The sequence below is a fragment of the Sinocyclocheilus grahami genome, unplaced genomic scaffold, assembly GCF_001515645.1.
Source record: "Sinocyclocheilus grahami isolate Dianchi unplaced genomic scaffold, SAMN03320097.WGS_v1.1 scaffold30.1, whole genome shotgun sequence".
NCBI classification, from domain to species: Eukaryota; Metazoa; Chordata; class Actinopteri; order Cypriniformes; family Cyprinidae; genus Sinocyclocheilus; species Sinocyclocheilus grahami.
In genome coordinates, this window is record NW_015505209.1 from 2311593 (window position 1) to 2336550 (window position 24958).

At 36.7% G+C, this 24958-nt stretch overlaps 3 protein-coding genes, 1 long non-coding RNA gene and 1 pseudogene across 4 annotated transcripts in view; 2 read left to right on the top strand and 3 right to left on the bottom strand.

The window, feature by feature from the left end:
* Positions 1–897: 897 nt before the first annotated feature.
* LOC107572726 (cytochrome P450 2F2-like) lies at positions 898–4989 on the bottom strand. Its single transcript, XM_016259161.1, has 9 exons — positions 4742–4989; positions 4500–4662; positions 3590–3742; positions 3332–3492; positions 2718–2891; positions 2373–2511; positions 1836–2023; positions 1627–1768; positions 898–1544 (listed from the first exon to the last, which is right to left on the bottom strand). Exons 1-9 carry the CDS (start codon positions 4901–4903, stop codon positions 1360–1362), a joined length of 1467 nt encoding a protein of 488 aa, XP_016114647.1. The 5' UTR covers positions 4904–4989; the 3' UTR covers positions 898–1359.
* Positions 4990–6022: 1033 nt separating this feature from the next.
* Positions 6023–8484, bottom strand: LOC107573097 (cytochrome P450 2D3-like; annotated as a pseudogene).
* An 897-nt stretch (positions 8485–9381) lies between these two features.
* LOC107572751 (transcription factor E2F4-like) lies at positions 9382–16548 on the top strand. The gene is made up of 10 exons (XM_016259190.1): positions 9382–9864; positions 10910–11019; positions 12782–12943; positions 13513–13556; positions 13677–13741; positions 13842–14148; positions 15142–15291; positions 15442–15486; positions 15637–15681; positions 15955–16548. The coding sequence occupies exons 1-10, from the start codon at positions 9709–9711 to the stop codon at positions 16068–16070; spliced, it is 1200 nt and encodes a 399-aa protein (XP_016114676.1). The 5' UTR covers positions 9382–9708; the 3' UTR covers positions 16071–16548.
* LOC107572761 (uncharacterized) lies at positions 16221–17115 on the bottom strand. Its single transcript, XR_001607394.1, has 2 exons — positions 16542–17115; positions 16221–16487 (listed from the first exon to the last, which is right to left on the bottom strand). It is a non-coding gene; the product is annotated as an uncharacterized lncRNA (long non-coding RNA).
* Positions 17116–19181: 2066 nt separating this feature from the next.
* The window catches only part of LOC107573105 (engulfment and cell motility protein 2-like), a 16753-nt gene continuing 10976 nt past the window's right edge, over positions 19182–24958 (top strand). The window contains exons 1-2 of the mRNA XM_016259551.1: positions 19182–19374; positions 21932–22032. Of these exons, the coding sequence (XP_016115037.1) occupies positions 21955–22032 (78 nt within the window). The 5' untranslated portion in view covers positions 19182–19374; positions 21932–21954. The remainder of the gene's footprint in view (positions 19375–21931; positions 22033–24958) is intronic.

The following is a 24958-nucleotide window of genomic DNA, read 5'->3' on the forward strand; positions in this document are numbered from 1 at the left end:
TTTGGCGGTCCCCAGCACGGTAAGCAGGTGTGCTGGTGGACCAGCATAAGGTATGTTGATACCAGCATAAACCAGCCTGGACCAGCACTAACCAGCATAAACCAGTGCTATACCAGCATAAACCAGCCTGGACCAGCACTAACCAGCATAAACCAGTGCTATACCAGCATAAACCAGCCTGGACCAGCACTAACCAGCATAAACCAGTGCTATACCAGCATAAACCAGCCTGGACCAGCACTAACCAGCATAAACCAGTGCTATACCAGCATAAACCAGCCTGGACCAGCACTAACCAGCATAAACCAGTGCTATACCAGCATAAACCAGCCTGGACCAGCACTAACCAGCATAAACCAGTGCTATACCAGCATAAACCAGCCTGGACCAGCACTAACCAGCATAAACCAGTGCTATACCAGCATAAACCAGCCTGGACCAGCACTAACCAGCATAAACCAGTGCTATACCAGCATAAACCAGCCTGGACCAGCACTAACCAGCATAAACCAGTGCTATACCAGCATAAACCAGCCTGGACCAGCACTAACCAGCATAAACCAGTGCTATACCAGCATAAACCAGCCTGGACCAGCACTAACCAGCATAAACCAGTGCTATACCAGCATAAACCAGCCTGGACCAGCACTAACCAGCATAAACCAGTGCTATACCAGCATAAACCAGCCTGGACCGGCATTATACCAGCATAAACCAGCTTGGAATTCATGCTGGTTTCTGATGGATTTTTCAGCAGGGCAGATAAATCCCAAAGTGAACAACTCAATTTTGCAGTCCAAAGGGAAGATTTATGCAAAAATAAATTATTTCTTAAGTTTGTTTTACAGAACTGGAATTTTTGCTAGGAATGTCTCAAAAACAAACACGAAGGCCACATTTAACTACTTGATTAGAGCTTTATTATGTTATCCCATTAGGAACTTTTTGTACAGACTTTGTATATTTTGGTTCCAGAAATATATTCCATTCATTTTCCCTTTTAGGGATTTCAGAAATATCTTCAACAAACTTTCTTCTGAAGCACAAGCTCTGACAGAGCTCACTTATGGGTAGTGTAGTTCACCAGAAATTAAGCTATTAAAAGCAAGGCAGATTATATCATATATCATCACTTCAACAATCTTGAAGCTCATGGTAGGTCTGTATGAAAAGAAAATAAATTGAATTTTTGCTTCCAGAACCCACCTTTTGCACTCAGTTACCTCCAACTTCAAACGCACCCCCGATACTCATCACAAACTTTTGATAATGCTACACAATTAGATATTCAAAGATTATCTGTTTATCAAATTATATCCTATATAGAGAGGAGATGTATTTGACATTGTGATTTACTGTTTAACTGTCTCTATGTCTGATGTGCATTCTGTAGGGTTTGGGCGTCATGGTGATCCCATATACTGGGGTGTAGTCTGGTTCCCCTGCATCATCGGGCCACACAAACTGGAAACGGCGCAGCAGAGTGACAAAGACCAGGAAGAGCTCCATACGTGCAAGACCCTCACCGAGACACACACGAGGACCTATAATACACAAATGATGATGCTCTCAGAAAAGGTTTGACAAGATGAAATACAAAAATGTCATACATTTTTTAATGGTTACCTGTAGAGAATGGTATAAAGGCCTCAGGCTTCTCAAACTGGCCTTGCTCATTCAGGAAGTTGGCTGGGTTGAATTCATGAGGAAACTTCCACTGGCCTTCTTCTTTTAGTACAGAAGTGAGGTTGGGAATGATCACAGTTCCCTAAAGAAGGAAAACAGTTCAAATTTGTTCTGAAGTACTAAAAATTGGTTTCTGCAGGTTTCCTCACCTTCGGGATGCTGTAGCCCATCAGCTCTGTGTCTTTGGTGGTGCAGTGAAACACACTTAGCGGTACAGTGTTAGCCACGCGCTGAACCTCATGAATCGCAGCCAGTGTGTACGGCATATTGTGTCTGTCTTCATACGATGCGTGATCTTTACCGTCCAGAACCTCATCTATCTCTTTTTGACATTTTGCTGGTGAGAAAACAAGGCCATGTTTGTTTAAGTTTAAAGGAGTTAGCTTTGCTAATATGCTATCACACTCATGAAAGTTTGCAACATTCATTTAAAATATTAATATACATCAACTTAGCAATAAGAAATGACAACAGTATCATAAATGTAGCTTCTTTAGTTCAAATCACACTTGTGAAAACTGTATTTGTAATCTCTGTTCAAGTGTCGCTAGTCATTTAGGTATTTTAAGGTATTTTCACATTGAGCATTATAATTGCTTTCATCTGTTTTTCTGTGAGTGGTCTGTCTCCTCCTGCTCTGCCTGGTTTAAATTAAGCCAAAATCAATGTGTGCTTTTTAAACAAACCTTGAACCTCTGGGTGGTTCATGAGGTAGAGAAAAGCAGTGAGGAGGGTGTTGGACGTGGTGTCAGTCCCTGCAAAGTGCAAATCCAAAATGTACATGATGAGCTGGTCTTCAGAAAAAGTGGAACCATCATTTTTTCTCTGGGGAACACAAGATATTACTAATTTGAGTCTCAAAATTTGAGTCCCCCCCCCACATGTTTTACATTATAAATTATATTATCAGTATTATATTATATTAACAATTAGCATGATGTATTTTTAGGTTCAAATCAGATTTTGAACCTCGCATTTCCAATGTGGTTTTAGACATTTGGAGCCCACTGTGTTTTGGAAGAAACACGCACCTTATCAAGCTCATCTAGATAGCAGTCAATGAAGTCTCTCGGCTCTCCTGGGACTCTTGTGCTCTTGTGTTCGTTGAGCAGACTTAAATTCATATTTTTTAACTTCTTTACATGATCAAATGCTTTTTTAAATGGCAGGGGCAAGATTCTTAGTAAAGGAAGTGTGTCGTATATCTGTTAGGAAAAGACATGTTTGACATTTTTATATAATCTTATATAAAAATTTATAAAAAATATATATTTAATAGAGCTTTCTATTAAATCACCTTTAGCTATTATTGACTTTGAAGCTAATGTTTTTTTTTAAGTTCCCATGCAATCAAAATGGGAATTTGTGGCTTTTATTCCATGTAGCTTTGAAACACCACTAAATGTTGATAATATACAATTAAATAAATTTAACAGGAAAACAGATCAAACATATTGGTGACTCATCCTGCACTACACAGATTTTTGTCCAATCAGATGCTCTTTAGAATGAGACTGTCCCTCCCCTAATAGCCTACTGTATTCCTCTGATTAGCAATAGCAAGTAGAAAAACTGGCTATTAAGAAAAAGGAAAGAAAAAGAGAAGACTGTAATTGTCAAATGGTGTTTTGATCTAAATTCTCACCACATTCCATGGTCCATTGAGGATCTTTGAAACCTCTGTAATGAACTGGACATAATGCTGAAGGAATTCATTCTTGTAATCAAAACGGGATCCGAACAGAACCAAGCCGATAATGTTTGATGCAACATTGTGGAATATATTCTGAGGTTTCACAGTTCCTCCTGTACAAATGTACAGTAAATCCATTAAAAACTTTATGGCATGTTCCTTGTCAGCTGAGATCTCAGCCAACAAAAAAAAATGTTTGCATATAAATACCAGCATTTTTGTCCAAGTCAGCAACTAAATGTGAGATTTCTCCCAGAATTCTCTGCTCCATGGACTGCTTCCCCAGGCCAAAATTCCTCAGGGTCATCAGAGCAAAGCGTCGATGATCCTTCCAATGGGGGCCATAATCGGCCAGTATTACACCTTTAGTAAAGTTAAGATGTTAGTTGTGGAGATTCTGTTTTGTTCCTGATATAAGCCATACTTATACTGAATTAAATACTACAACATATTTACAATCCTCGGATTTGATTGATTGAGCAGCAGCATTCCAAGAACATTGAAAGTACAACAACAAAGTGGCTTTTTACTGTTTTATTACTCTGCTTGTCTTCATTTTCAGTGACTTGTTAAATATATGTTACATTGTTAAGGCCCAGGCAACTTCATATTCGTTATTGCATCATCTAGCGCAGTTGTTCCCAACCCTGGTCCTAGAGTTCCCCCAAAAGTAGGCTACAGATTTTGGATGTAAATAACCATTTTAGGTCTCGAGTTGAATCAGGTGTGTTTGTTTATTCTAACATCCTCAATTCCAATAATGCTCACAAATCTATATTTTTAGAACAGTAAAACCTTTTTTACTGTAGTCGCACTGTTATATTGAGTCACGTTTATCATAAAACACTGATAAAAGCATATTTACCCCCACTTTATTGGAAATTAAATAGTAAATGTTTATGCTGAACTTTATTCTTGAACAGATGGTGCTGAATTAAACAGTATATAAAAAGTGTTTCTGTTGCTCATGAAAACATTTCTGAAACATTTGTGTATTTGACAAATATTGCATTTATTTTTATTTGCATTTTATTTCTGTTGTATAAAAGCAATATCACACACATTAGACTGTGATTTTATGACTTAGCTGATATCTAGGACAGCTTGTAGTATGAGTTACCTTTATTCTCCGTGAGATGATTGATCATGCACTCTCGAGGACGTCCTGAAAAGTCTTGAGCCTTTGTAACCAAAGCTTCCTTAATAACTTCAAAACTATTTAGAAAAACGTATGGTTTTGATCCAGTATACAGGCTGAAAATTTTCCCATACTGTTCTGCAAACTTAAAATATTGGAAAATTACATTACAAACAAGAACAACTGAAATGTTTAAGCTTCTGATGACCAAAAGAAAGTCATACTTTTTCAAAATCCTTCAAAGGATTGGCCATATCCATGTGAAGCAGATTCCCAAATAAAGGGAGAGCAGGAGGTCCAGGAGGAAAATTCTTTGGCCTCTGGATCCGGACGAGGAGGAAGATGAAGAAGATGCATGTCCACACGAGAATCAGAAAGCCCAGCATGCTGACTAGATGTCCAGTTGTTGTCCCTTTAGATTGACTCAAGCAAAAGAAGCTTATGAACTCAAATCACTCAGTCTGTTAGTACATCGCATATCTGAACAAATATTATGGCCGTGTCCCAGGAAAGATAAAATGAACACAGGCAAACAAACACTGCTCAGCATTTTGCATTTCTGTATTCACCTGGATCAAACAGGTTTGAACTCTATGTATATCTCTTCAGTATACAGGAGATATATCATATATCCAGTTTATTAGATGTATGAGCCAAAGGCCTAATTACAAGGGCAAGAATGTTTTTATACCTGCTGATTGAACAAGCTTATGTAGTTTTGAATTTAACAATAAAATATTTTTTTCACTTTATACTTTTTGTTTTTTTTCAGTGTGTTGTAGTTAGTGCTGTCTAGTGGAATTTTCATGTTTAATGAAGGTACACTGCTGTTGAAAAGTTTGGGGACAGTAAGATTTTTGTTGTTTTAAATAATAAATGAATAAATGTATTCATCAAGGATGGATTAAATTGCTCAAAAGTGACAGTAAAGACAAATATGTTGTTCTTTTGAACTATATTCATCAAAAAAATCTTGAAAAAAAGTGTATCATGGTGTCCACAAAACATCGACATTAATGATCAGTAATGTTTCTTTAGCAGCAAATCAGCATCTTAGAATGATTTCTGAAGGATCACGTGACAATGAAGGCCGAAATAAATAGGTACAAATTACATTTCAAAATATAGTGAAATATTAAAACGTTATTTTAAATTGTTAAAATATTTCACAGTATTACCATTCTTACTGTATTTTTCATCAAATAAATGCAGCACTGGTGAGCAAGTGACTTCTTGTAAAAACTTTTAAACATTAGCGAAGGTGGTTTTTAAATTTGAATCCTTATATCTATTTTAGTTGTAGTTTTTCATTACATTTTTGATTATGATAATAACAAGTGCACATGGACACACAAAAACACATTGGCATACATTCAGACAAGAAGAGGAAGAAAACTATTGTGTAACAGGTTTTTTTTCCAGAACTATCTTTTCAATTCAATTTAATAATCATAATAATAATTTCAATTTCTTAATACTGTTATTAAAATACATAAAATATCATTTCAACATAAATCTGTCATAATCATCAGAATCTCTCTGCGTCTGATGTGCATTCTGTAGAGTTTGGGGGTGAGGGTGACCCCATATACTGGGGTATAATCTGGTTCCCCTGCATCATCGGGCCACACAAACTAGAAATGCCACAGCAGAGTGACCATGATCAGGAAAAGCTCCATACGCACAAGACCCTCACCGAGACACACACGACGACCTGTACAAGACGCATATATGAGTTACAAAATATGCTCAAGCTAAACCTACACGTTTCCGATTCTGAACCGTTACCTGCAGAAAAAGGCATAAAGGCCTCGTGCTTCTCAAACTGGCCTTGCTCATTCAGGAAGTTGGCTGGGTTGAATTCATGAGGAAACTTTCACAGGCCTTCTTCTTTTAGTACAGAAGTGAGGTTAGGAATAACAAAGGTCCCTAGAGAAGAAAAAGTGACAACATTATGATTTTAAAAGCATAAAACTCTCTTTATGGAGGTTTCCTCACCTTCGGGATGCTGTAGCCCATCAGCTCTGTGTCTTTGGTGGTGCAGTGAAACACACTTAGCGGTACAGTGTTAGCCACGCGCTGAACCTCTTGAATCGCAGCCAGTGTGTACGGCATATTGTGTCTGTCTTCATACGATGCGTGATCTTTACCGTCCAGAACCTCATCGATCTCTTTTTGACATTTTGCTGGTGAGAAAACAAGGCCATGTTTGTTTAAGTTTAAAGGAGTTAGCTTTGCTAATATGCTATCACACTCATGAAAGTTTGCAACATTCATTTAAAATATTAATATATATCAAAGTAGCAATAAGAAATGACAACAGTATCATAAATGTAGCTTCTTTAGTTCAAATCACACTTGTGAAAACTGTATTTGTAATCTCTGTTCAAGTGTCGCTAGTCATTTAGGTATTTTAAGGTATTTTCACATTGAGCATTATAATTGCTTTCATCTGTTTTTCTGTGAGTGGTCTGTCTCCTCCTGCTCTGCCTGGTTTAAATTAAGCCAAAATCAATGTGTGCTTTTTAAACAAACCTTGAACCTCTGGGTGGTTAAATATAAAACACTAAAAACAATCATTTTAAATGCTACAATTAAATTTAGGCATTGCAACATTATAATGTACAATATGAAAAATGGATATTCGTTTTTAAATTTGCTAAAGATTACATTTAACAATTTAACAATAATCCAATTCATTTTATTTTATTATTAGCATTTAAACCGATAATTATTTTCATGTTATGACTGCATTTCTCTGCATGTCATATAACCCTGACCCTTTTATTTGAACAATAAAAAATACAAAATTAAAAACAAAAATTAAAGTGCTTTCAGTCTTTTGCACTTCTCTGAATATGTTTTTTAATAGCTTTGAATATAATCATTTAAAAGACAAACTGATAAAATGTCTCACCAGGGCCCATGGCCCATTGGCAAACTTTGCATTCTCTGTATAGAGGTGTATGAAAAGCAGATGATATGACGCAGCATTTTGGAACATAGTCTGAGGGTCAAAGGAGCTTCCGGCACAGACACAATGTACATTTATCTGAATGTCAAGTCAAAATGTACATTTTTGAGTGAACTGTTCCTGTAAGATACAGATATGTAACAAAAATAAGCACATTATTACCAACTTTTTTCCCAGTTTGGAAATAACGTGTGAAACCCCTCCCAGAATTCTCTCCTCCATTGACTGCCTCCCCAGGCCAAAGTTCCTCAGGGTCATCAGAGCAAAGCGTCTGTGTTCTTTCCAACTGGGGCCATAGTCAGACAAAATTACACCTGCAATAATATGTAAATGTCATTTATTGGTCTCAATTATACTAAGTGTAATATCGGACAAGGTAGAAAATTGCTCTTTGGACTATAGAAGAGAGACAGAGTGAACAAGCTCACAAAGATATTGATTAACTGTAGTCTGTACAGAGGTATAAGAGTGAAGGTTCATTTGCAAGTAAATTTACCACTTCATTTTGTAATATGGTTGACCATGAGGTCCTGTGGGCGTCCTGCAAAGTCCACAGCCTTAGTAAGAAGAGCTTCCTTCAAAACCTCAAAACCATTAAGAACCACCCAAGGTTTTGATCCAAGGAACAGGCTGTAAACTTTCCCATAGCGATCTGCAAGCTAAAAGGTTTATCATTAAGACATTAGACTGCTTGCAGTTCAATAAATCACCATATATTTTTCCATGCAATAAGCATTTTTGGAATGTTGCAAGGATATTCTTAATGTATTTCTTCAAGATTTAAAAGTAGCGATCGATGAAGTGTTTAAAGAATGCAATACTGTACCCTCTCAAAGTCCTTCAAAGGATTGCTGATGTTTAGCTCCAGCAAATTCACGAATTATGGCAGAGGACGAGGTCCTGGAGGAAAGTTCTTAGGCCTTGGGATCTGGATGAAAAGGAACAGGAGGAAGATGCATATCCACACCAGTATCAGAAAGCCCAGCATGCTGACTGATGTCTAGCTGTAAACTGCTCTACTTTCACATATAAATTCAGATAGTAACACACGAGCCCTCCCACTTCAAACACTTAACATTCCCAGGGAGCACATTGCCTGAAGACTCAAAATTACACTCTAAAAAATGCTGGGTTAAATACAACCCAGTGCTGGGTAAAATAGGGACAAACCCAGCAATTGGGTTGTTTTGACCCAGCGGTTGGGTTACTACCCAGAAGGTTGGGTTAAACATTTAACCCAACCGCTGGGTCAAAACAGCCCAATTGCTGGGTTTGTCCCTTTTTAACCCAGCGCTGGGTTATATTTAACCCAGCATTGTTTAGAGTGTAATATATTAATAATGACCAATCCAAGACAGAGCTTGATTCTTTTAAAGCACAGCGTAAAAGTGAATGAGTTTATGTTCTGGTCATACCATAATCTATCTATCTATCTATCTATCTATCTATCTATATATCTATCTATCTATCTATCTATCTATCTATCTGTCTATCTATCTGTCTATCTATCTGTCTATCTATCTGTCTGTCTGTCTGTCTGTCTGTCTGTCTGTCTGTCTGTCTGTCTGTCAAGTCAGGAAGTTTAAAAAGGTTAACCAATAAGGCTACCTAATGATACAACAACAGAAAATTCATTGAAAATTCTGATAGAAAAAAGTGAAATAATACAAAGAAAGCAAAACCACGGGTACTTTACTGCTTTGAAAGGGTTAACTGATTCAAATACATCAAAAGCTGAAAAAAACTTGCATTTTTTCAATTTAACATATGACAGAAAAAACGGTATCGGTGGCCCCCACATGGCCGCTGTAGTTCAACGCGCCGTTTTTATCGCCCCCTAGAGACCGCTAGACAGAATGCAGGAGCTGACATTTTTTATCAGGTCATCCCATGATGCACCGCGCCTTCAACGGCTTCAGCCATTCAAGCAGCTCAGCTCTGGTGTTCAGGAGAGCGTCTGTTCTGTTAGGCCATCTGGGTTCGGGTAACCTGTGTCCTGAACCGGACCGGTCCCTGAACGTGGGTCTTTACTCTCTCATTTCGAGCTGAACTTCCCCGCCCATGCTTCAGGAATCACCGGCCGTTGACGGGAAGCGAGCGTTTGGGCGGCAGAAGTGGTGCTGTCAGCGATACAACAGCAGAAAGCCTTAAATACACAGACATAAACCAACCGGAAAGAGAACGGTGGGAATTGAAGCATACTTTAAAAGCAACTTGATGGATTTAGAGACCGGAAGAAACGAACTGGGAGCAATGGGAGATTCGCTGCAGCCGCAGACCCCCAGCCGCCACGAGAAAAGTCTGGGACTGCTCACGACTAAATTTGTGACTCTGCTGCAGGAAGCGAAGGACGGAGTGCTGGATCTCAAAGCTGTAAGCACGACACGAGCTCAGTCAACATCTTCATCATCTTCTTCATCTGCTATATGTTTTCAGTATCGCACGAGACGCGCAGCGCCTGCTGAATATGCATAGTTTTTAATGTTTGCATGCAAACAGATGCACTTTAGGTCCTATAACAGCACAGAAAAGTTGCTCTGGTAAGGGAAGGGGGGTCGTGTGCACGCACAACCCCTCTCTCTACTCAGCTCGACTCACATAAACTAGTTCCTCAACTAAACCAGGCGAGCCAGCTAACAGGTTGCAAATGTTATGTCACTCCAGTCGGCAAAGCAAAACAGCTCCGGTGTTTGTTGTTGTGTCCCCAGAGGGGGTTTTACTGCGAATCCCATCTGAGGACTGAAAACTCAAACAAAAGTCTTCAACCCAAGCACGTGCTCTGGAGTTTGGGATGGTGTAGGCCTGCGCGACCTGGGGATGCGTTTCTTTGAATCTATTGGGGTTTGAACGCGATATTTCACTTCTAAAATGTGTTAAAAGTATATTTAGGTGATTTGAGTGATCTAGGATTGAGTGTTTGAAGTAGTAGTTTAGAAATGCGAAGCTGATACTGGAACTTGATTGCATGAAGTTGCTTGCTTGTCAACTTTTCTGGGCTGTTTTTGTCTATTTTATAAAGCCAGCAAGTCATAAAGGGGACAAATGAAAATTCTGTTGTTTACTCACTCACATTTTGTTTCAAGTCCATGTGACTTGATTTCTTCAGTGGGAACACAAATGATGTTAGTCTGAATGACAGCCTCAGTCGCCATTCACTTTCATTGCATGGAATAAAGATGAAGTGCAAGTGAATGGTGACCAACGGTGTCTGTCTCTCACGTTGTGCCTAATATTATTTTATAATATATTAGTAGTCATAAAAAGCGAGTATTTTATTGAACTGTTCTTTTAATGGCTTGGTATGTGAAACATTGCACTATGCAAAACGCTGTGCAACTGTGTTGTGTAGTTAGTCAATGTACAGGTAATGAGAAGAATCAATAATCTGGTTTGCTCTGTTTGTGTGGATGGGATTTAGGCTGCAGATACTTTGGCTGTAAGGCAGAAACGGCGCATCTATGACATCACCAATGTTTTGGAAGGCATTGGACTCATCGAGAAGAAATCCAAGAACAGCATCCAGTGGAAGTAAGGCAGACTTGCAGATGCTTTCTGATGACTTTAATTTGGAAACTTGCTCCTTATTCGTATATTGTTGGTTACTGCATTATCTAAGTATTTGGTGTAACACTTTGATTGTACTGGCCTGCAAGGTTAAAAGAGCCTCAGACATCTTTTCTTTGTCAATCTAAGTAGAATTATGTTATTATAATGTTAATTATGCATGTATATGCTACTAAGCACAAGCGTAGAAGGCCAATGCTTTTTATTAATATTAAGCTCTTTAATGTTATTGCATGGGTAAGGCAGCCTTTTTTCAGTTAAAGTATATGTAAATATGAAAAAATATTGTATATACACTTGTGTGTATATTTATATATATATATATATATATATATATATATATATATGATGCTTTTATTCAGCAAAGGCATATTAGAGTGACAGTAAAGACATTTATAATGTTGCAAAAGATTTCTATATCAAATGAATGCTGTGCTTTTGAACTCTGTCCTGAAAAAAGTGATCCGTTTCTACAAAAATATGAAGCAGCACAACTGTTTTCAACATTGATGATTATAAGAAATGCAGCAAAGCAGCACATTAGAATGATTACTGAAGGATCTTACACTGAGGACTGGAGTAATGATGCTGAAAATTCAGCTTTTCTTCACAGGAATATATTACATTTTAAAATGTTTGAATAGAAAACAATGATTTTAAATTGTAATACTATTTTGTAATATTAGTGTTTTACTGTATTTTTGAACTAATAAATGCAGCCTTAATTAACACTTTTTAAAAAAATCTTACAGACACCAGACCTTTGTACTGTAGTGTACTGTATACTAGTGTATTTATTACAATTAGAAAAAATACACAATGAGTGCCAATGAGCAAGTGAAACCAGGTTTATTTGAAGAAATAACCCAACCCAAACATGGAAATGCAGTTAATTGCTCTTCTGAGACATCTGTTTAAAATGAGTGTCTTTATTAAGCTGTAGCTCTTTATATTTTAGAGAGGTATCTGTTTGAATGTCAACTAATTCACTTGATCTAAATGTCTATTTCTATTTTTGTTAATTTGTAGGGGTGTTGGTCCGGGTTGCAACACGCGTGAAATTGCAGACAAGCTGATAGACCTCAAGTTGGAATTGGAGGATCTTGACAAGAGGATCAAATGAATGCTGTGCTTTTGAACTCTGTCCTGAAAAAAGTGATCCGTTTCTACAAAAATATGAAGCAGCACAACTGTTTTCAACATTGATGATTATAAGAAATGCAGCAAAGCAGCACATTAGAATGATTACTGAAGGATCTTACACTGAGGACTGGAGTAATGATGCTGAAAATTCAGCTTTTCTTCACAGGAATATATTACATTTTAAAATGTTTGAATAGAAAACAATGATTTTAAATTGTAATACTATTTTGTAATATTAGTGTTTTACTGTATTTTTGAACTAATAAATGCAGCCTTAATTAACACTTTTTAAAAAAAATCTTACAGACACCAGACCTTTGTACTGTAGTGTACTGTATACTAGTGTATTTATTACAATTAGAAAAAATACACAATGAGTGCCAATGAGCAAGTGAAACCAGGTTTATTTGAAGAAATAACCCAACCCCAACATGGAAATGCAGTTAATTGCTCTTCTGAGACATCTGTTTAAAATGAGTGTCTTTATTAAGCTGTAGCTCTTTATATTTTAGAGAGGTATCTGTTTGAATGTCAACTAATTCACTTGATCTAAATGTCTATTTCTATTTTTGTTAATTTGTAGGGGTGTTGGTCCGGGTTGCAACACGCGTGAAATTGCAGACAAGCTGATAGACCTCAAGTTGGAATTGGAGGATCTTGACAAGAGGGAACATGAACTGGACCAGCAGAGAGTTTGGGTTCAGCAGAGCATCAAGAACGTGACAGACGACTCGCTAAATAGCCCATATCCTTCTAGCTGCATCTTTAGGATTCATCTTCCGAGTGTTGTGACCACTCTACAGCGCTTAAAGGATAAGTTCACTTCCAGAATAAAAATTTCCTGATAATTTACTCACCCCCCTGTCATCCAAGATGTTCATGTCTGTCTTTCTTCAGTCGCAAAGAAATAAGGTTTTTTGAGGAAAACATTCCGTGAGTTTTGACCTTAGAGTGGACTTCAATGGTGGCCAACGATTTGTCCAAAATGCCGTTTTAATGCATTGAAACGGCATTTTGGACTTTCAAATCGTTGGCCACCTTTGAAGTCAACTAACTATATGGAGAAAAATCCTGGAATGTTTTCCTAAAAAAAAATTACTTTCTTTGCAACTGAAGAAAGAAATACATGAACATCTTTGGATGACATAGGGGTGAGTAAATTATCAGGAAATTTTTATTCTGGACGTGAACTTACCCTTTTTAAAGTATTGGTTGTTTTAGCTCAAGGTGCTCTTATGATGCTTGAAATTGATCCTCAAAGTGAAGTTTGTATTTGAAAGCTTATGTTTGCTGTATGTCCTTAACTTGACACACTCTGGCGTATGTAACGCATCAAGACCTCTGCAATTGCTTCAAAGGTTGGTTTTTCCCATCAGACACCCAACAAAACACCAGTGTTACTGCATTAACAAAAATCACCATTCATAAAACTGCAAATGACTACTTGTTTTGATGTTTATATGCTTGTCTGCCACTAGGTGACACTCTTTTAGCAATCAGAGCTCCTTCAGGAACACAGCTGGAGGTTCCTGTGCCTGAATCTGTAAGTCCTGCTTGTATGTACATTAAAAAGTCACGTGGAAAGCTTAAATACTTATATAAAAAATATGTACACTTCTTTATTATTGTAATTTTTTTTTTAGCATGTTAATGGACAAAAGAAGTACCAGATTCACCTGAAGAGCTCTGCGGGCCCCATCGAGGTCCTGCTGGTGAATAAGGACCCCTCTAGTTCTTCTCCAGTGGTGCTGCCCGTGCCTCCGCCTGACGACATGCTTCAGAGCCTGTCCACCCCAGCTTCAACTACCTCTGCTGCTGCTGCACCCACCAAACCGGCAGCCAACAGTACGCCATCCTCCACCTCCACCTGCCAGAGTCCCAGCACCGCCACCACTGCCGCCGCCGTCCCTCCCAACACAACCACTGCCTCTGCTGTTGGGGCAGCTACAGGTTGGATGCTGCCCATATTTGAATGAATTATTGTGTCTGAAAATGCTCTGTTTGTTGTCTTATTGTACTATGATTTACACCATGGCAAAGTTGGTAATGTAATGAAGGATTATATATTGTTATCATTATATATATTATTACCAATTATATATTTTAAGGTCTCTTATGTTCACCAAGGCTGCATTTATTTAATCAAAAATTTTGTAAAACGTTACAGATAAAAATAATTGTCTTCTGTTTGAATAATATTTCAAAATGTAATTTATTCCTTTGACGCAAAGCTGAATTTTTTGCATCATTACTTCAGTCATCAGTGTCACATGATCTTCAGAAATCATTTTAATATCCTGCTGATTTACTGCTCAAGAAACATTTATCAATGTTGAAAACAGTTGTGCGGCTTAATGTTTTTGTGGAAATGGTGATACACAAGTTATGTAACATATTTTAAGAAAATCTTATTTTTTATACGCACACAATAAATTGATCAAAGATGTTTCTGTTACATAAGATTTCTATTTCAAATAAATGCCGTTCTTATGAATGTTTACTGATCAGAAAGTCCTGAAAGAAAAAACTTTTTCCAACATTAATGATAATAAGAACCATTCCCAATAATTAAGCACTGATGATAACTGAGCAGCAAATCAGAATATTAGAATGATTTCTGAAGGATCAAGTGACACTAAGAACTGGCATAATTCAGTTTTACCTTCACAGGAATAAATCACATTTAAAAATATATTCAAATTACAAATGACAATATTGTACAATTTTACAATATTACGGTTTTGACTGTATTTAAAATAAATAAATAAATGCAGCCTTTGTTGTTGAACAGAAGAGACTTCTTTCAAAAACATTTAAAAAAAAATTGTAATTAGTAAATTTAGTAATTACATGACATGTATTATTATCATTATGTAACTATAGAATTATATAAAATGAAATTTATAATTTCTCACACTGTATTACTGTTGTTGTTGTTATTAGACATTTCAAGCACCTCCACTTCAGATACAACAGCCAATCCGACATCAACAGACACGCAGCAGCTTCAGTCTTCTGCGTCATTGGACAGCAGCTCTTCACTTCCTGATTCCTCAACCCTTTTTGAACCAGTCAAAACAGACCCTTCAGAACGTAAGTGCCTATGATTTTGAAAATGAGCATGATTCTGTCATTAATCTTTATTTAAAGAAGTTTCCGGTCTGAAATGTTGGGTGTCGAGTGTGGCTTGGGACAATACCATAGAAGTGATAAATTAACATTCCTTTCTCTTTGTTTTCTCAGTGCTGGATCTCCCCAAAGAACTTTCAGAAATGTTTGACCCTAAAGGTGAGGTCAAACATGTTTAACATATGCTGCTCCTTCCTGATGCTTATCTATTGCTGATGTGCTTGACTCGACCAGAGAATCTGTGATTTTTATATAGCACACAGAAGAATTGTTTTCATATTTGTCATATTTCCTTCTTTCTCCATACAGAAATTATGAGTACAGATTTGCTCGAGGAGCTGATGTCATCAGAAGGTAAAGGCGATCATGAGTCAGGCCACCTGTGTATAGTCTTACTAAACATGAAATGGAAGTTTGGATGTATTTATGTATGTGTTTTATGTGTATAACAAATCCACTGTTTATGTATTATATGATGTTTATAAAATCAATAAAAGTAATTCAAATTTGACCATAAACTGAAATTTGATCCATTTTAGATGCTAAATGCTCAAACGAGTGACAGTTTCATATGGTTGCACAAACATGGCCACGGTATCACTCCTCTTCTCTCTTTCTCTTTCATAGTTTTCTCTCCGCTCCTCCGTCTATCCCCTCCACCGGGTGACCATGACTACATCTATAACCTGGATGAGACGGAGGGCCTTTGTGACCTCTTTGACGTTCCCATTGCCAACCTTTGACCTCCAAATACACCGTACAATGAGAGTAGTGTACTTAAAAGAGCTTTCTTTTTTCATGTACCCTTTTGAAAGGAGAAAAAAAAGAAAGTGTGGCTCTGTGTCAGATCCACATGTATGATAAGCTGATTCTGTGTGTATATAAAGCTTTTATATACGTGTATATTTACTCCAACCCCAAAGCGGCTGACTGAAAATATACGTCCCCTGCTAAATTCAACTGATCCAATAACGACATCAGACATCCATACAAACCATTTTTGTTAATTAGTTCCAAATGAATTGTTTTTATACTACTTTTGTATAGACATGGAGGGAATTTCATGACTAAATTCACCAGCAGAGGTTAATGGTTCAATGAAATTACCAGCTAGATGTTTCTTTTTAAATGGTCTTCCTCTTCTAAAGTAGCACCTTTTCCTCCCTATCGTTCAGTGTATTTACTGATTTACTTTATTACTGATCTGGACACACTATTATACAGATTGTTAATGAAACCGTGTATTACTTGTGTGGTTATGCTTTTTAAGAAAGCATGCCTCTGCATACATTTTGAAGCGATTCTGCCAGTAGGAAGAAGTTTGTTCTCATCTTGCAGCTCTCGGAAACACTGTGTGGAAGTAGTTAAGTTAGACTAATGACGTAGTGGGGAAGATGGGATAGCAGAATAGCGTGTATTGTGTGGAATTACAATTTACAGAATACAGTTTGGTGCTACATTGCGAAATCTATTTGTCATAGCGTCAATTCTCAGAAAAATTGAAGGAAAGTACTTAAAAGTGTTGGATGAACCATTCCTGATTTTGTCTTTTTCAGCTGTGCTTTAAAACTATGTGTCTCGCTCACAAAAAATGACGAAAGCTCATTTTCATCAGAATAAAAAATAAAAAGTTAATTGCAACTTTTTTTAATTAAACTTTTTTTCTCAGCTATTCGAAGAAGAAAAACTTATATGGAATGGCAACGGCAAGAAAAAAAATCAGAATTGTGTGGAAGAAGTTGTAATTATCTTTTTATTCTGTTTGAAACTAAAAAAAACTCGTAGAATTCAGAGAAAAAAGTTTGAATTGCTCAGAATTACGGGAAAGTCAGAATTCTGAGAATTTTTTTTTTCTATGAATTCCAAGAACTTGAAGTTTTTTTTTAATCTGTGGCCGGAGACTGGCTTTCATATAAATGGCTAGCTTGCAGTGTTTGAATATGAGTTTAACCTTGTTTAATGGAGTAACTGCTGTGGAAAGGTCACATAAGGTCCTGTACAAATGTTAAATTAGATGCCAGTTGCTATTTTTGTCTTTTAAAACATCGTCCCTCCCTATGATTTCAGTCCATAAAGTACATCTGTCCTTATCCCATTTATATATGTGTATAGATACTTTTGAAAATAAGTGACATCTTCATTATGTCTGTATATGAGAAACTGTCTAAAGAAGGATGTGTTTGGGGAGCGGGGGAAGTAAAGTCACAATATGACAAGAAATAGAGTATCAATGTACTGTGTATTGAGCACTGTCCAAACAGAATGTCATTATATGTGGGCTCCTGACTATGTCTGTACTGATGGTTGGCCCCAATAAAATAGTTTCTTGTTTTCCTACTGTTCCTAACAGCTAAATTATATTTTTATGCTTGTACACAGTAAGCATTTGCCATTTATTTTTGTACTCAACTGCTTCGGTTTTCTTTAGATAAATAGTCAGCTGTTTCTTTTGTCTAGCTTATCTCCACATTGCACTTTAAAACAGTTTATCACGCAGGTAACTTCCAGCCCTATGCATTGATTGGGTTGGCCGAGTCAGTTTTACAGTATCCAGGGAATTCAAGCAGTTTTCAAATCTTCACTGTCGTTGCAAAGTACCAGAATTGTTGTTCTTTACTGGAATTGTCATCCCCATGAAATAAAGAATGTTTTTGTATTTGTGATGCTCTTGAATATATCCATGTTTGATTTTAAGGCATTTGTTCCTACTTTGCTTCTTTTTAAAAAAAAAACCTAATTCCTTAGGAGTTTGTCATACTGCATCGAGGTGCTTGAGTCATATCCTGCAGATCCAGGCATTTCTGTTCAAGTTTCACTTGAATAGGTCTATTGTAGTGTAGTAGTTTAAAATTCGGGTTGGTAACATAGTTTGAGTGTTTAAACCCCTCAAGGATGAATCCAAAATATTACTATTCTGCTTTAAGGCACTAACCTTGGGTTTTTAGTTGGTAACTTAAATGTAAATCAATAACATTGTTTAGCTATTATATAAGGAAGTCAAAGAGTTATTTTATCTTTTTGTAATCAGTCACACCAACATAAATTGCATGAATTATAGCAGCATTGTTTGGTTGTTTGTGTCAGGATAATTCTTTATATACATCAACAAATCTACGGTTATACTTAAATATCACAAACACTTAGTGTTTTCTTTTACATTTTAAGGTACTATTTTAATTTACTATTGAAGATACTATATTAATAATAGAATGTACTGGTGATGAAAAAACTGTCAAGCTGTATTATATAATTGTATTAATTAAATAGATTTTTAATTGTTTTCCAGAAATGGTCAACAAACCATTTAACATTATTTATTAAATGCTGTTGTTGTGTAGGATATTAATCCATGAAACACACTCATGCAAAAAAAGTTGCATAGCTTACAAACAAGGAAAAAAAATGAAATAGGTAAATAAAAATTAAACAGAAAAAAACGTACGTTAAGATATAATTGTTATACAGGACTCAGTATAACGCCAAAAAAGTATTTTTTATTAAATTGTATTTTCTTATTAATGTATTCTTCTTATTAGTATTTTTAAATACTCAATTTAAAGTAGAAACTCTGCAGATCTAGGTTGTTAATGAATAATGAAGTGGTAATAAAATATGTAAATGAGCAGATTCAGATATTTCCCATATATGTGTTCATGGACAATATAGTCTATAGGGAAATATCACGTCTAACTTGCACTGTAAACAGCTGCGTTGATTGTAAATGTAGCGTTTAGTTTTGTAGCGTTATGTTTACTGTAAAGTTTCGGGCCTCCCCTCTTGGTCCCTCCAAAGAAAAGAAAAAGATCCCATAAACTTGGCGAGTCGGGTCTCCGCTCCCTCCTCCAGGGGGCGGGAGGGACATTATTCAACCCGGAACTGTGAATGTGATCAATTAGAACTCTCCGAAAACTTGGAACGAAGTGTAACAGCCGATCGTGCGAAAAGAATCAAATCACTGTCGCCGTTTCGCGCGAGCCAAGCGCAGATGTTTATCCGCTCCGCTGCTCCGAGATCTCGCAGAGAGTGATTTTTCCTGCTCTCCAACAGGTAAGACGAAAGAAAAGAACTTTTGTTCGGAACACTTTTAGGCTGCTACTTCTCTCGAACGCTAAACGAGTCCAAACCGATTTAAACGTGTAAATATTTACATACACCTATTCGTTTAGCATTGGAAACTCATTGGACTATTGTTATGAATAGAACAACGAAGTTTTCAGGCAAGTTTGTTTCTGTTGGTATTTTGAAGCCTCTAAAACACAGCGTTCCATATCGTTTAAATCTAAATGCTCTGTCGGGTTTACATGCAAATAGCTTTTAATTGAATAAACGGGTTCCCTATAAATCTTTTGTACTTTATATCAATTATTAGTGCATAGCCACGCTCATGAAATATTCAAACATGTGACTAATAGTCTTTGTAGCCGTTTTGGATTTGCCAAAGGAGGATTTGATGGAGAAATCCAATGAGACTTTGCAGGAAAAGTGTGTGATGTCTGCTTTGGAGGTTGTTGCTCTGTCAGTCTGTCTGTCAGAGCAGAGGGTGGCACGGATGAAATTCCAGGCAGCCTGATTTCTTCCATTCCCTCCCACTGGAGATCAGACTCTCAGACATGCACAGGGTTCAAAGGGCAAGAATCAGTCGGGAATGCTGTCAGTGGACCCTGAAGTAGTCGGTGTATCTCGTTTTGACGGTTTCGTTCTTGTTGTAGCCATTTCTCAACCCCAAAAAAATCGAGTGGCAGAAGGGTAGTGCTGTCCCAACTTCTCTCTGAGCGTGCTGAGGCATGCTGGGAATGGATTCTGGGAAACACAAACATTCAGTCTGTGTCAGCAACTCTTACCAAAAGCCTTAGACGGAAGGCCGTGTCTTACAAGTAATTTAATCCGCTTGAAAAAGCTCATTAATATGAGGAGGTTTTCAATCATGTGGTTTAGATTAGTTCACTTTCTGCGAATAATCTCTATAAAGCCCAGAGATGTGATAGAAGTTTTAGCTGAAATCTTTGTTTTGGGCCCATTAGTGTATTTTATTGTCCCAAGTTCACTCAAAAACAGCTTTCCCTCTTCCATTGGGAAGTCTTCTGAGGACACATATGGAAGTACTTGAGTCAGTTTAACAATTCGGCAGAGGCTCCTTAATAAAGCAGCCGTGTGCTTGTGCGTATAGTTTCAGCCTCAGATGGCACACTCGTGGGCCGCCACAATCTGTTCACTGACTGTCTGAAGCGCATTGCATGCAAAAGTAAGAAAAGATGACTGAAATCACACGTTTCTTTCTGATTGGCTGGCTTTAAAGGAGTATTTCTCCATAAAATGAACATTCTGTTATCATTTACTCTCCCTCGTGTTGTTCCAAACGTGTGACTTTTTTTTGTTTTTTTTCAAGCACAAAAGATTTTTTGGGAAATATCTCAATGTTGTTTGTACATACAATGAAAGTCATAGGGCCCGCTGTTGTTTTGAACCCCCTTGTCTTGTACTATAAATAGTTAAATATAAAGAAAATACATATTCAATACATAGTCTTGTATATAAATACAAGAAAATGCATAAGTATCTGCTTGTGTGTTCCACAGAAAAAAGGAAGTCATGCAGGTTTGGAATGACATGATTACTGAATTTTCGTTTTTGTCTACTATGAACTTTTGAGGAAGAAGAATTTGTAAGGTTATTATTGACGTCAAATGCTTGAACGATAATGAGAGTTTTGTTTAACACTTAGCGGCAAGTTTGATATTCATGAACATCACTGCATTTCCTGTATGGTTTTTTTCATACTTAAAATAAAACTGTATTTTTTTGTGATCAGTATAGAAGATAGAAATTCATACAGGTTTGGAATGACATGAGGGTAAATAATGACAGAATTGTCATTTATCACTTTTTATCACTTTAACATTCTTTTTCACTTTTCACTGTTGGACGGGGTGTAAAATAAACTGTGGTTGGTCTAGACTTAGACTAGTCTTAAAGGGATACTTCACCCAAAAATGAAAATTCTGTCATTATTTACTCACCTTCAAGTTATTCCAAACCTGAATGAATTAGTTTCTTCTGCTGAGCACAAAAGAAGATACTTTGAAGAATGTGGTTAACTGAACAGTTGATGGCCCCCATTGACTTCCATAGAATGGAAAAAATACTATGGAAGTCAAAGGAGACCAGCAACGCTTTGTGTAAACGATGACAGATTTTTGAGTGAACTATCCCTTTAAGGCTGATAGTCACAAGTGTAGGAGGCAAGTGAAAAACGAGAGCACTTGCTACACCATTAATCCCAGCATGCTGACGTATTGTAACATATAGCACAACCTGAGAGAGACACAAGTTCTCTTTTAAAAGAGGAAGACGGTAAACACAGAACGCACAGTCAATCTGGAAATAGAATTAATGACACGCATAACATCCTAGCTCTTGTCCACACTCTTCACCTCAGTGCCATTTTTGTATGTTTTGAAATATGTCAATATTTGTGTTTGGTTGGCACATTTCATACACTTTGAAATGAAAGGTATGTAACATTAAACCGAGCACTCATTCTTTGAATACTTGTAGGCTGATTTTAGTATTTATTTCCTGATTTTTCCCCCCACTCTCTTTTAAGGTTGTAGATATTAATTTCTCAACATGCCACAACAAAAGGATATAGTAAAGATTGCCATTCAGATGCCGGGCGCATACCCGCAGCTCATTCAGCTAGACCAGGTGAGCCGTTGTGTACTTCCTGTCATAAAGAGGATGTTGACCAGTGTGTATGCAACAGAGCGAAACTTGTTGGTAATCAGCATTTGAAGAATATAAACACTGTTTATTCAGTATCATACTGAAGTTCACAGATACATTTCATAAAGACGAAGGGATTTATGCAAATTAGGAAGTTATATCTGAATACTGTAGGTTTGAGTTTTGAGAAACCGTGATTATGCATTCTTGCTTACAAGTGCAAAATATGTAGAAAGCATAAATAGTAAGTTTACGTTTTGTAATCACATTTACTGCGAAATTAAAACCAGAGATGATATATTTATTTACAAGAACAATCTAGTGATCATTTCATTTGATTTTCTGTGTTGTATCAGAATTATAACAATATTCTCACTTGTTACTCCCTTAACAACCTGTTCTCAGTAATGAATACTAAATTAAATTATATACTAAACATAGATATTCTAAAGAAATATAAACATGTATCTTTTAAAAAGCATTACTATATTCTGAAGGAAGCTTATATTTAGGCTATAAATAAAGTAATTTCTGAAATAAAATAAATGTAATAGATAGTAATATGTGATATAATGTATTTTTGTAGTTTTTATTTGGACTGAAATGTCTTTAACTCCAGGACTCGATTTTTAATGAAGTGAGACCAGATTTAGTTTTAGATTTTTAGTTTTTCAGACAAATTTTAAAAACCTTTTATAATTAAAAAAAAATTCTTCTTCTTTTTTTATATATATATTTGGCGTTTTCGCCTTTATTATGATAGGACAGATTAGAACTGACAGGAAGCAAAGTGGGAGAGAGAGGGGGGCGGGATCGAGAAAGGTCCTCAAATTGGGATTTGAACTCGGGACGCGCGTAGCGCAGCGGCGCTGTATGTCAGTGCATTGCCCACAAGGCTATCACTGACTATTTAATTTTTATTTCTTGTTTATTATAGTTTATTTATTCACTCTTTCTATTTTTCTCATGTTTCTTGCATAAATATAGCTGTGTAATTTTTATTTGCATGTTTTTTTTTTTAACTGGTCTGTCAATTTTGTCAGCTCAGTCACACAAATTTTAAGACCGTTAATCAAAATTTTTTGTAATTAAAATTTTGTCTGTATGATCAAATAATTCTTACAAATCATCACCAATTATTTAATTCTCCGTTGTTTTGAAAGCACTCATATGGGTGTCTACTCACTTGAAACAATAGGGTGGACAAATGCTGAGCGTATTCGCTATCTTCAGAGGCTTTGATCCTATTGTTTGGGACGTCCTACTCCTAACAGAATGTGTTATTGTCTTAAAGACCTGCCATTGTTAGAGAAGCTCTCCTTTGGGTTTTCAAAACCATGAGATAACTGGGCTGAAATATGAATGAACCTGTCTGGTACTTAAGGATTAGTTAGAAAGAACCTCAAACCCCCGATGACCTTCCCTTCTGTACTTCCTCACCATCCCAAATGCTTCCACTCGCTGCCAGCCTCTGCACCACAAATTATAGGCCACTGATTGGTCTACCGCGGAACACCAAAATTTCTGATTGGTGAGCCGCAGGAGCTGCCACAAATTATGAGATATTTCAGATGTTGACTTGGGAGAACTTTTCCCTTCCTGTTTTGTCACTTGTTTTGTTTTGGTTTAAATGCTTTAAGATGAATGAGTGAGCGTACACATCTTAATCATTATTTTGTAACGTTTAATTTGAATGAATAATTGAGTTAATATGAAATATATTAATAATACATAAATATTAATAGGTTTTGTGGAGCCACGCCACACATGACATTTTACACCTTGAATTAAGAGTTGTAAGAAACTTATTGACCCACACATCATCGGCCCAATGTATTTTCCTGTTTTATGTAATTTGTATAATGTAATAAATAGTGAAATGGTTTTGTTAAAATATGAGTTTTCACTATGGGAAATAATAATAAAATAATATGCTAAAACAACTTAATAGGATTTTGTTTTCAAGAATTTAATCTTCTTAATATGGCTTTTTTTTGTATATACTGTTATAGTATTTATTAATATTTTGAATTAGCTTTTATTTTTATCATTTCGGTTTTCATTTCAATTTTAGTTAAAGGGGTCATATGATGCGATTTCAAGTTTTCCTTTCTCTTTGGAGTGTTACAAGCTGATTGTGCATAGATAAGATCCCTGAAGTTGCAAAGACTAAAGTCTCAAAACCAAAGAGATATTCTTTATCAAAGTTAAGACTCTGCCACGCCCCCCTAAAACGGCTCGTTCTAACACGCCCCCACATATCTACCTCACTATGTGGAAATATTTGCATCTTGCCGCCCAAATGTTCACGCAAAGAAAGAAGGCGTGGTTTCAGTAACAGCAGTTAGTGTTGAAGCAGCCATGTCAGGGAGACGCTGTGTGTTTCTAGGCGAAAGCAAAAGCACTTTATTTGGCCTTCCGAAAGTAGATGCATTTAGGAATCTTTAAGATTACTTACAACAGAACAGCAATGCATTTTATGGACGACCGTTTCGTGAACCTAGGAGAGGAGGTAATTCTGACTTTGCTATGACAATCTGGCGCTTCTGAATCAGCTACTGTTTTGTTATTAGTTTAAGTATTTGCTATTGACTCTTCAAATGCGGAGTTTTGCACATCGTGTGTGTGTGTGTGTTTGTGTACTGGTTTATATATCCTGGTGGGGACTTAAACCTGACTACACACAGACTGGGGACCTAAATTGTGGTCCCCACGGGTACAAAAGCTTATAAATCATACAGAATTACGTTTTTTGAGAATCTAAAAATGCAGAAAGTTTTCTGTGAGGGGTAGGTTTAGGGGTAGGGTTGGTGTGGGGCAATAGAATATACGGTCTGTACAGTATAAAAACCATTACGCCTATGGGATGTCCCCACTTTTCACAAAAACAAACCTGTGTGTGTGTGTG

What these genes read in the sequence shown, in the direction of transcription:
- LOC107572751 (XM_016259190.1), top strand. Translation starts at nt 9,709, where the DNA reads ATGGATTTAGAGACCGGAAGAAACGAACTGGGAGCAATGGGAGATTCG. An exon ending in TGCTGTTGGGGCAGCTACAG is followed by an intron (nt 14,149 to 15,141) that starts GTTGGATGCTGC and finishes TGTTGTTATTAG; the next exon opens with ACATTTCAAGCACCTCCACT. An exon ending in AGAAATGTTTGACCCTAAAG is followed by an intron (nt 15,487 to 15,636) that starts GTGAGGTCAAAC and finishes TTCTCCATACAG; the next exon opens with AAATTATGAGTACAGATTTG.
- LOC107572726 (XM_016259161.1), bottom strand. Translation starts at nt 4,903, where the DNA reads ATGCTGGGCTTTCTGATTCTCGTGTGGACATGCATCTTCTTCATCTTC. An exon ending in TCAATGGACCATGGAATGTG is followed by an intron (nt 2,892 to 3,331) that starts GTGAGAATTTAG and finishes TTTTCCTAACAG; the next exon opens with ATATACGACACACTTCCTTT. An exon ending in GAACCACCCAGAGGTTCAAG is followed by an intron (nt 2,024 to 2,372) that starts GTTTGTTTAAAA and finishes TTTTCTCACCAG; the next exon opens with CAAAATGTCAAAAAGAGATA.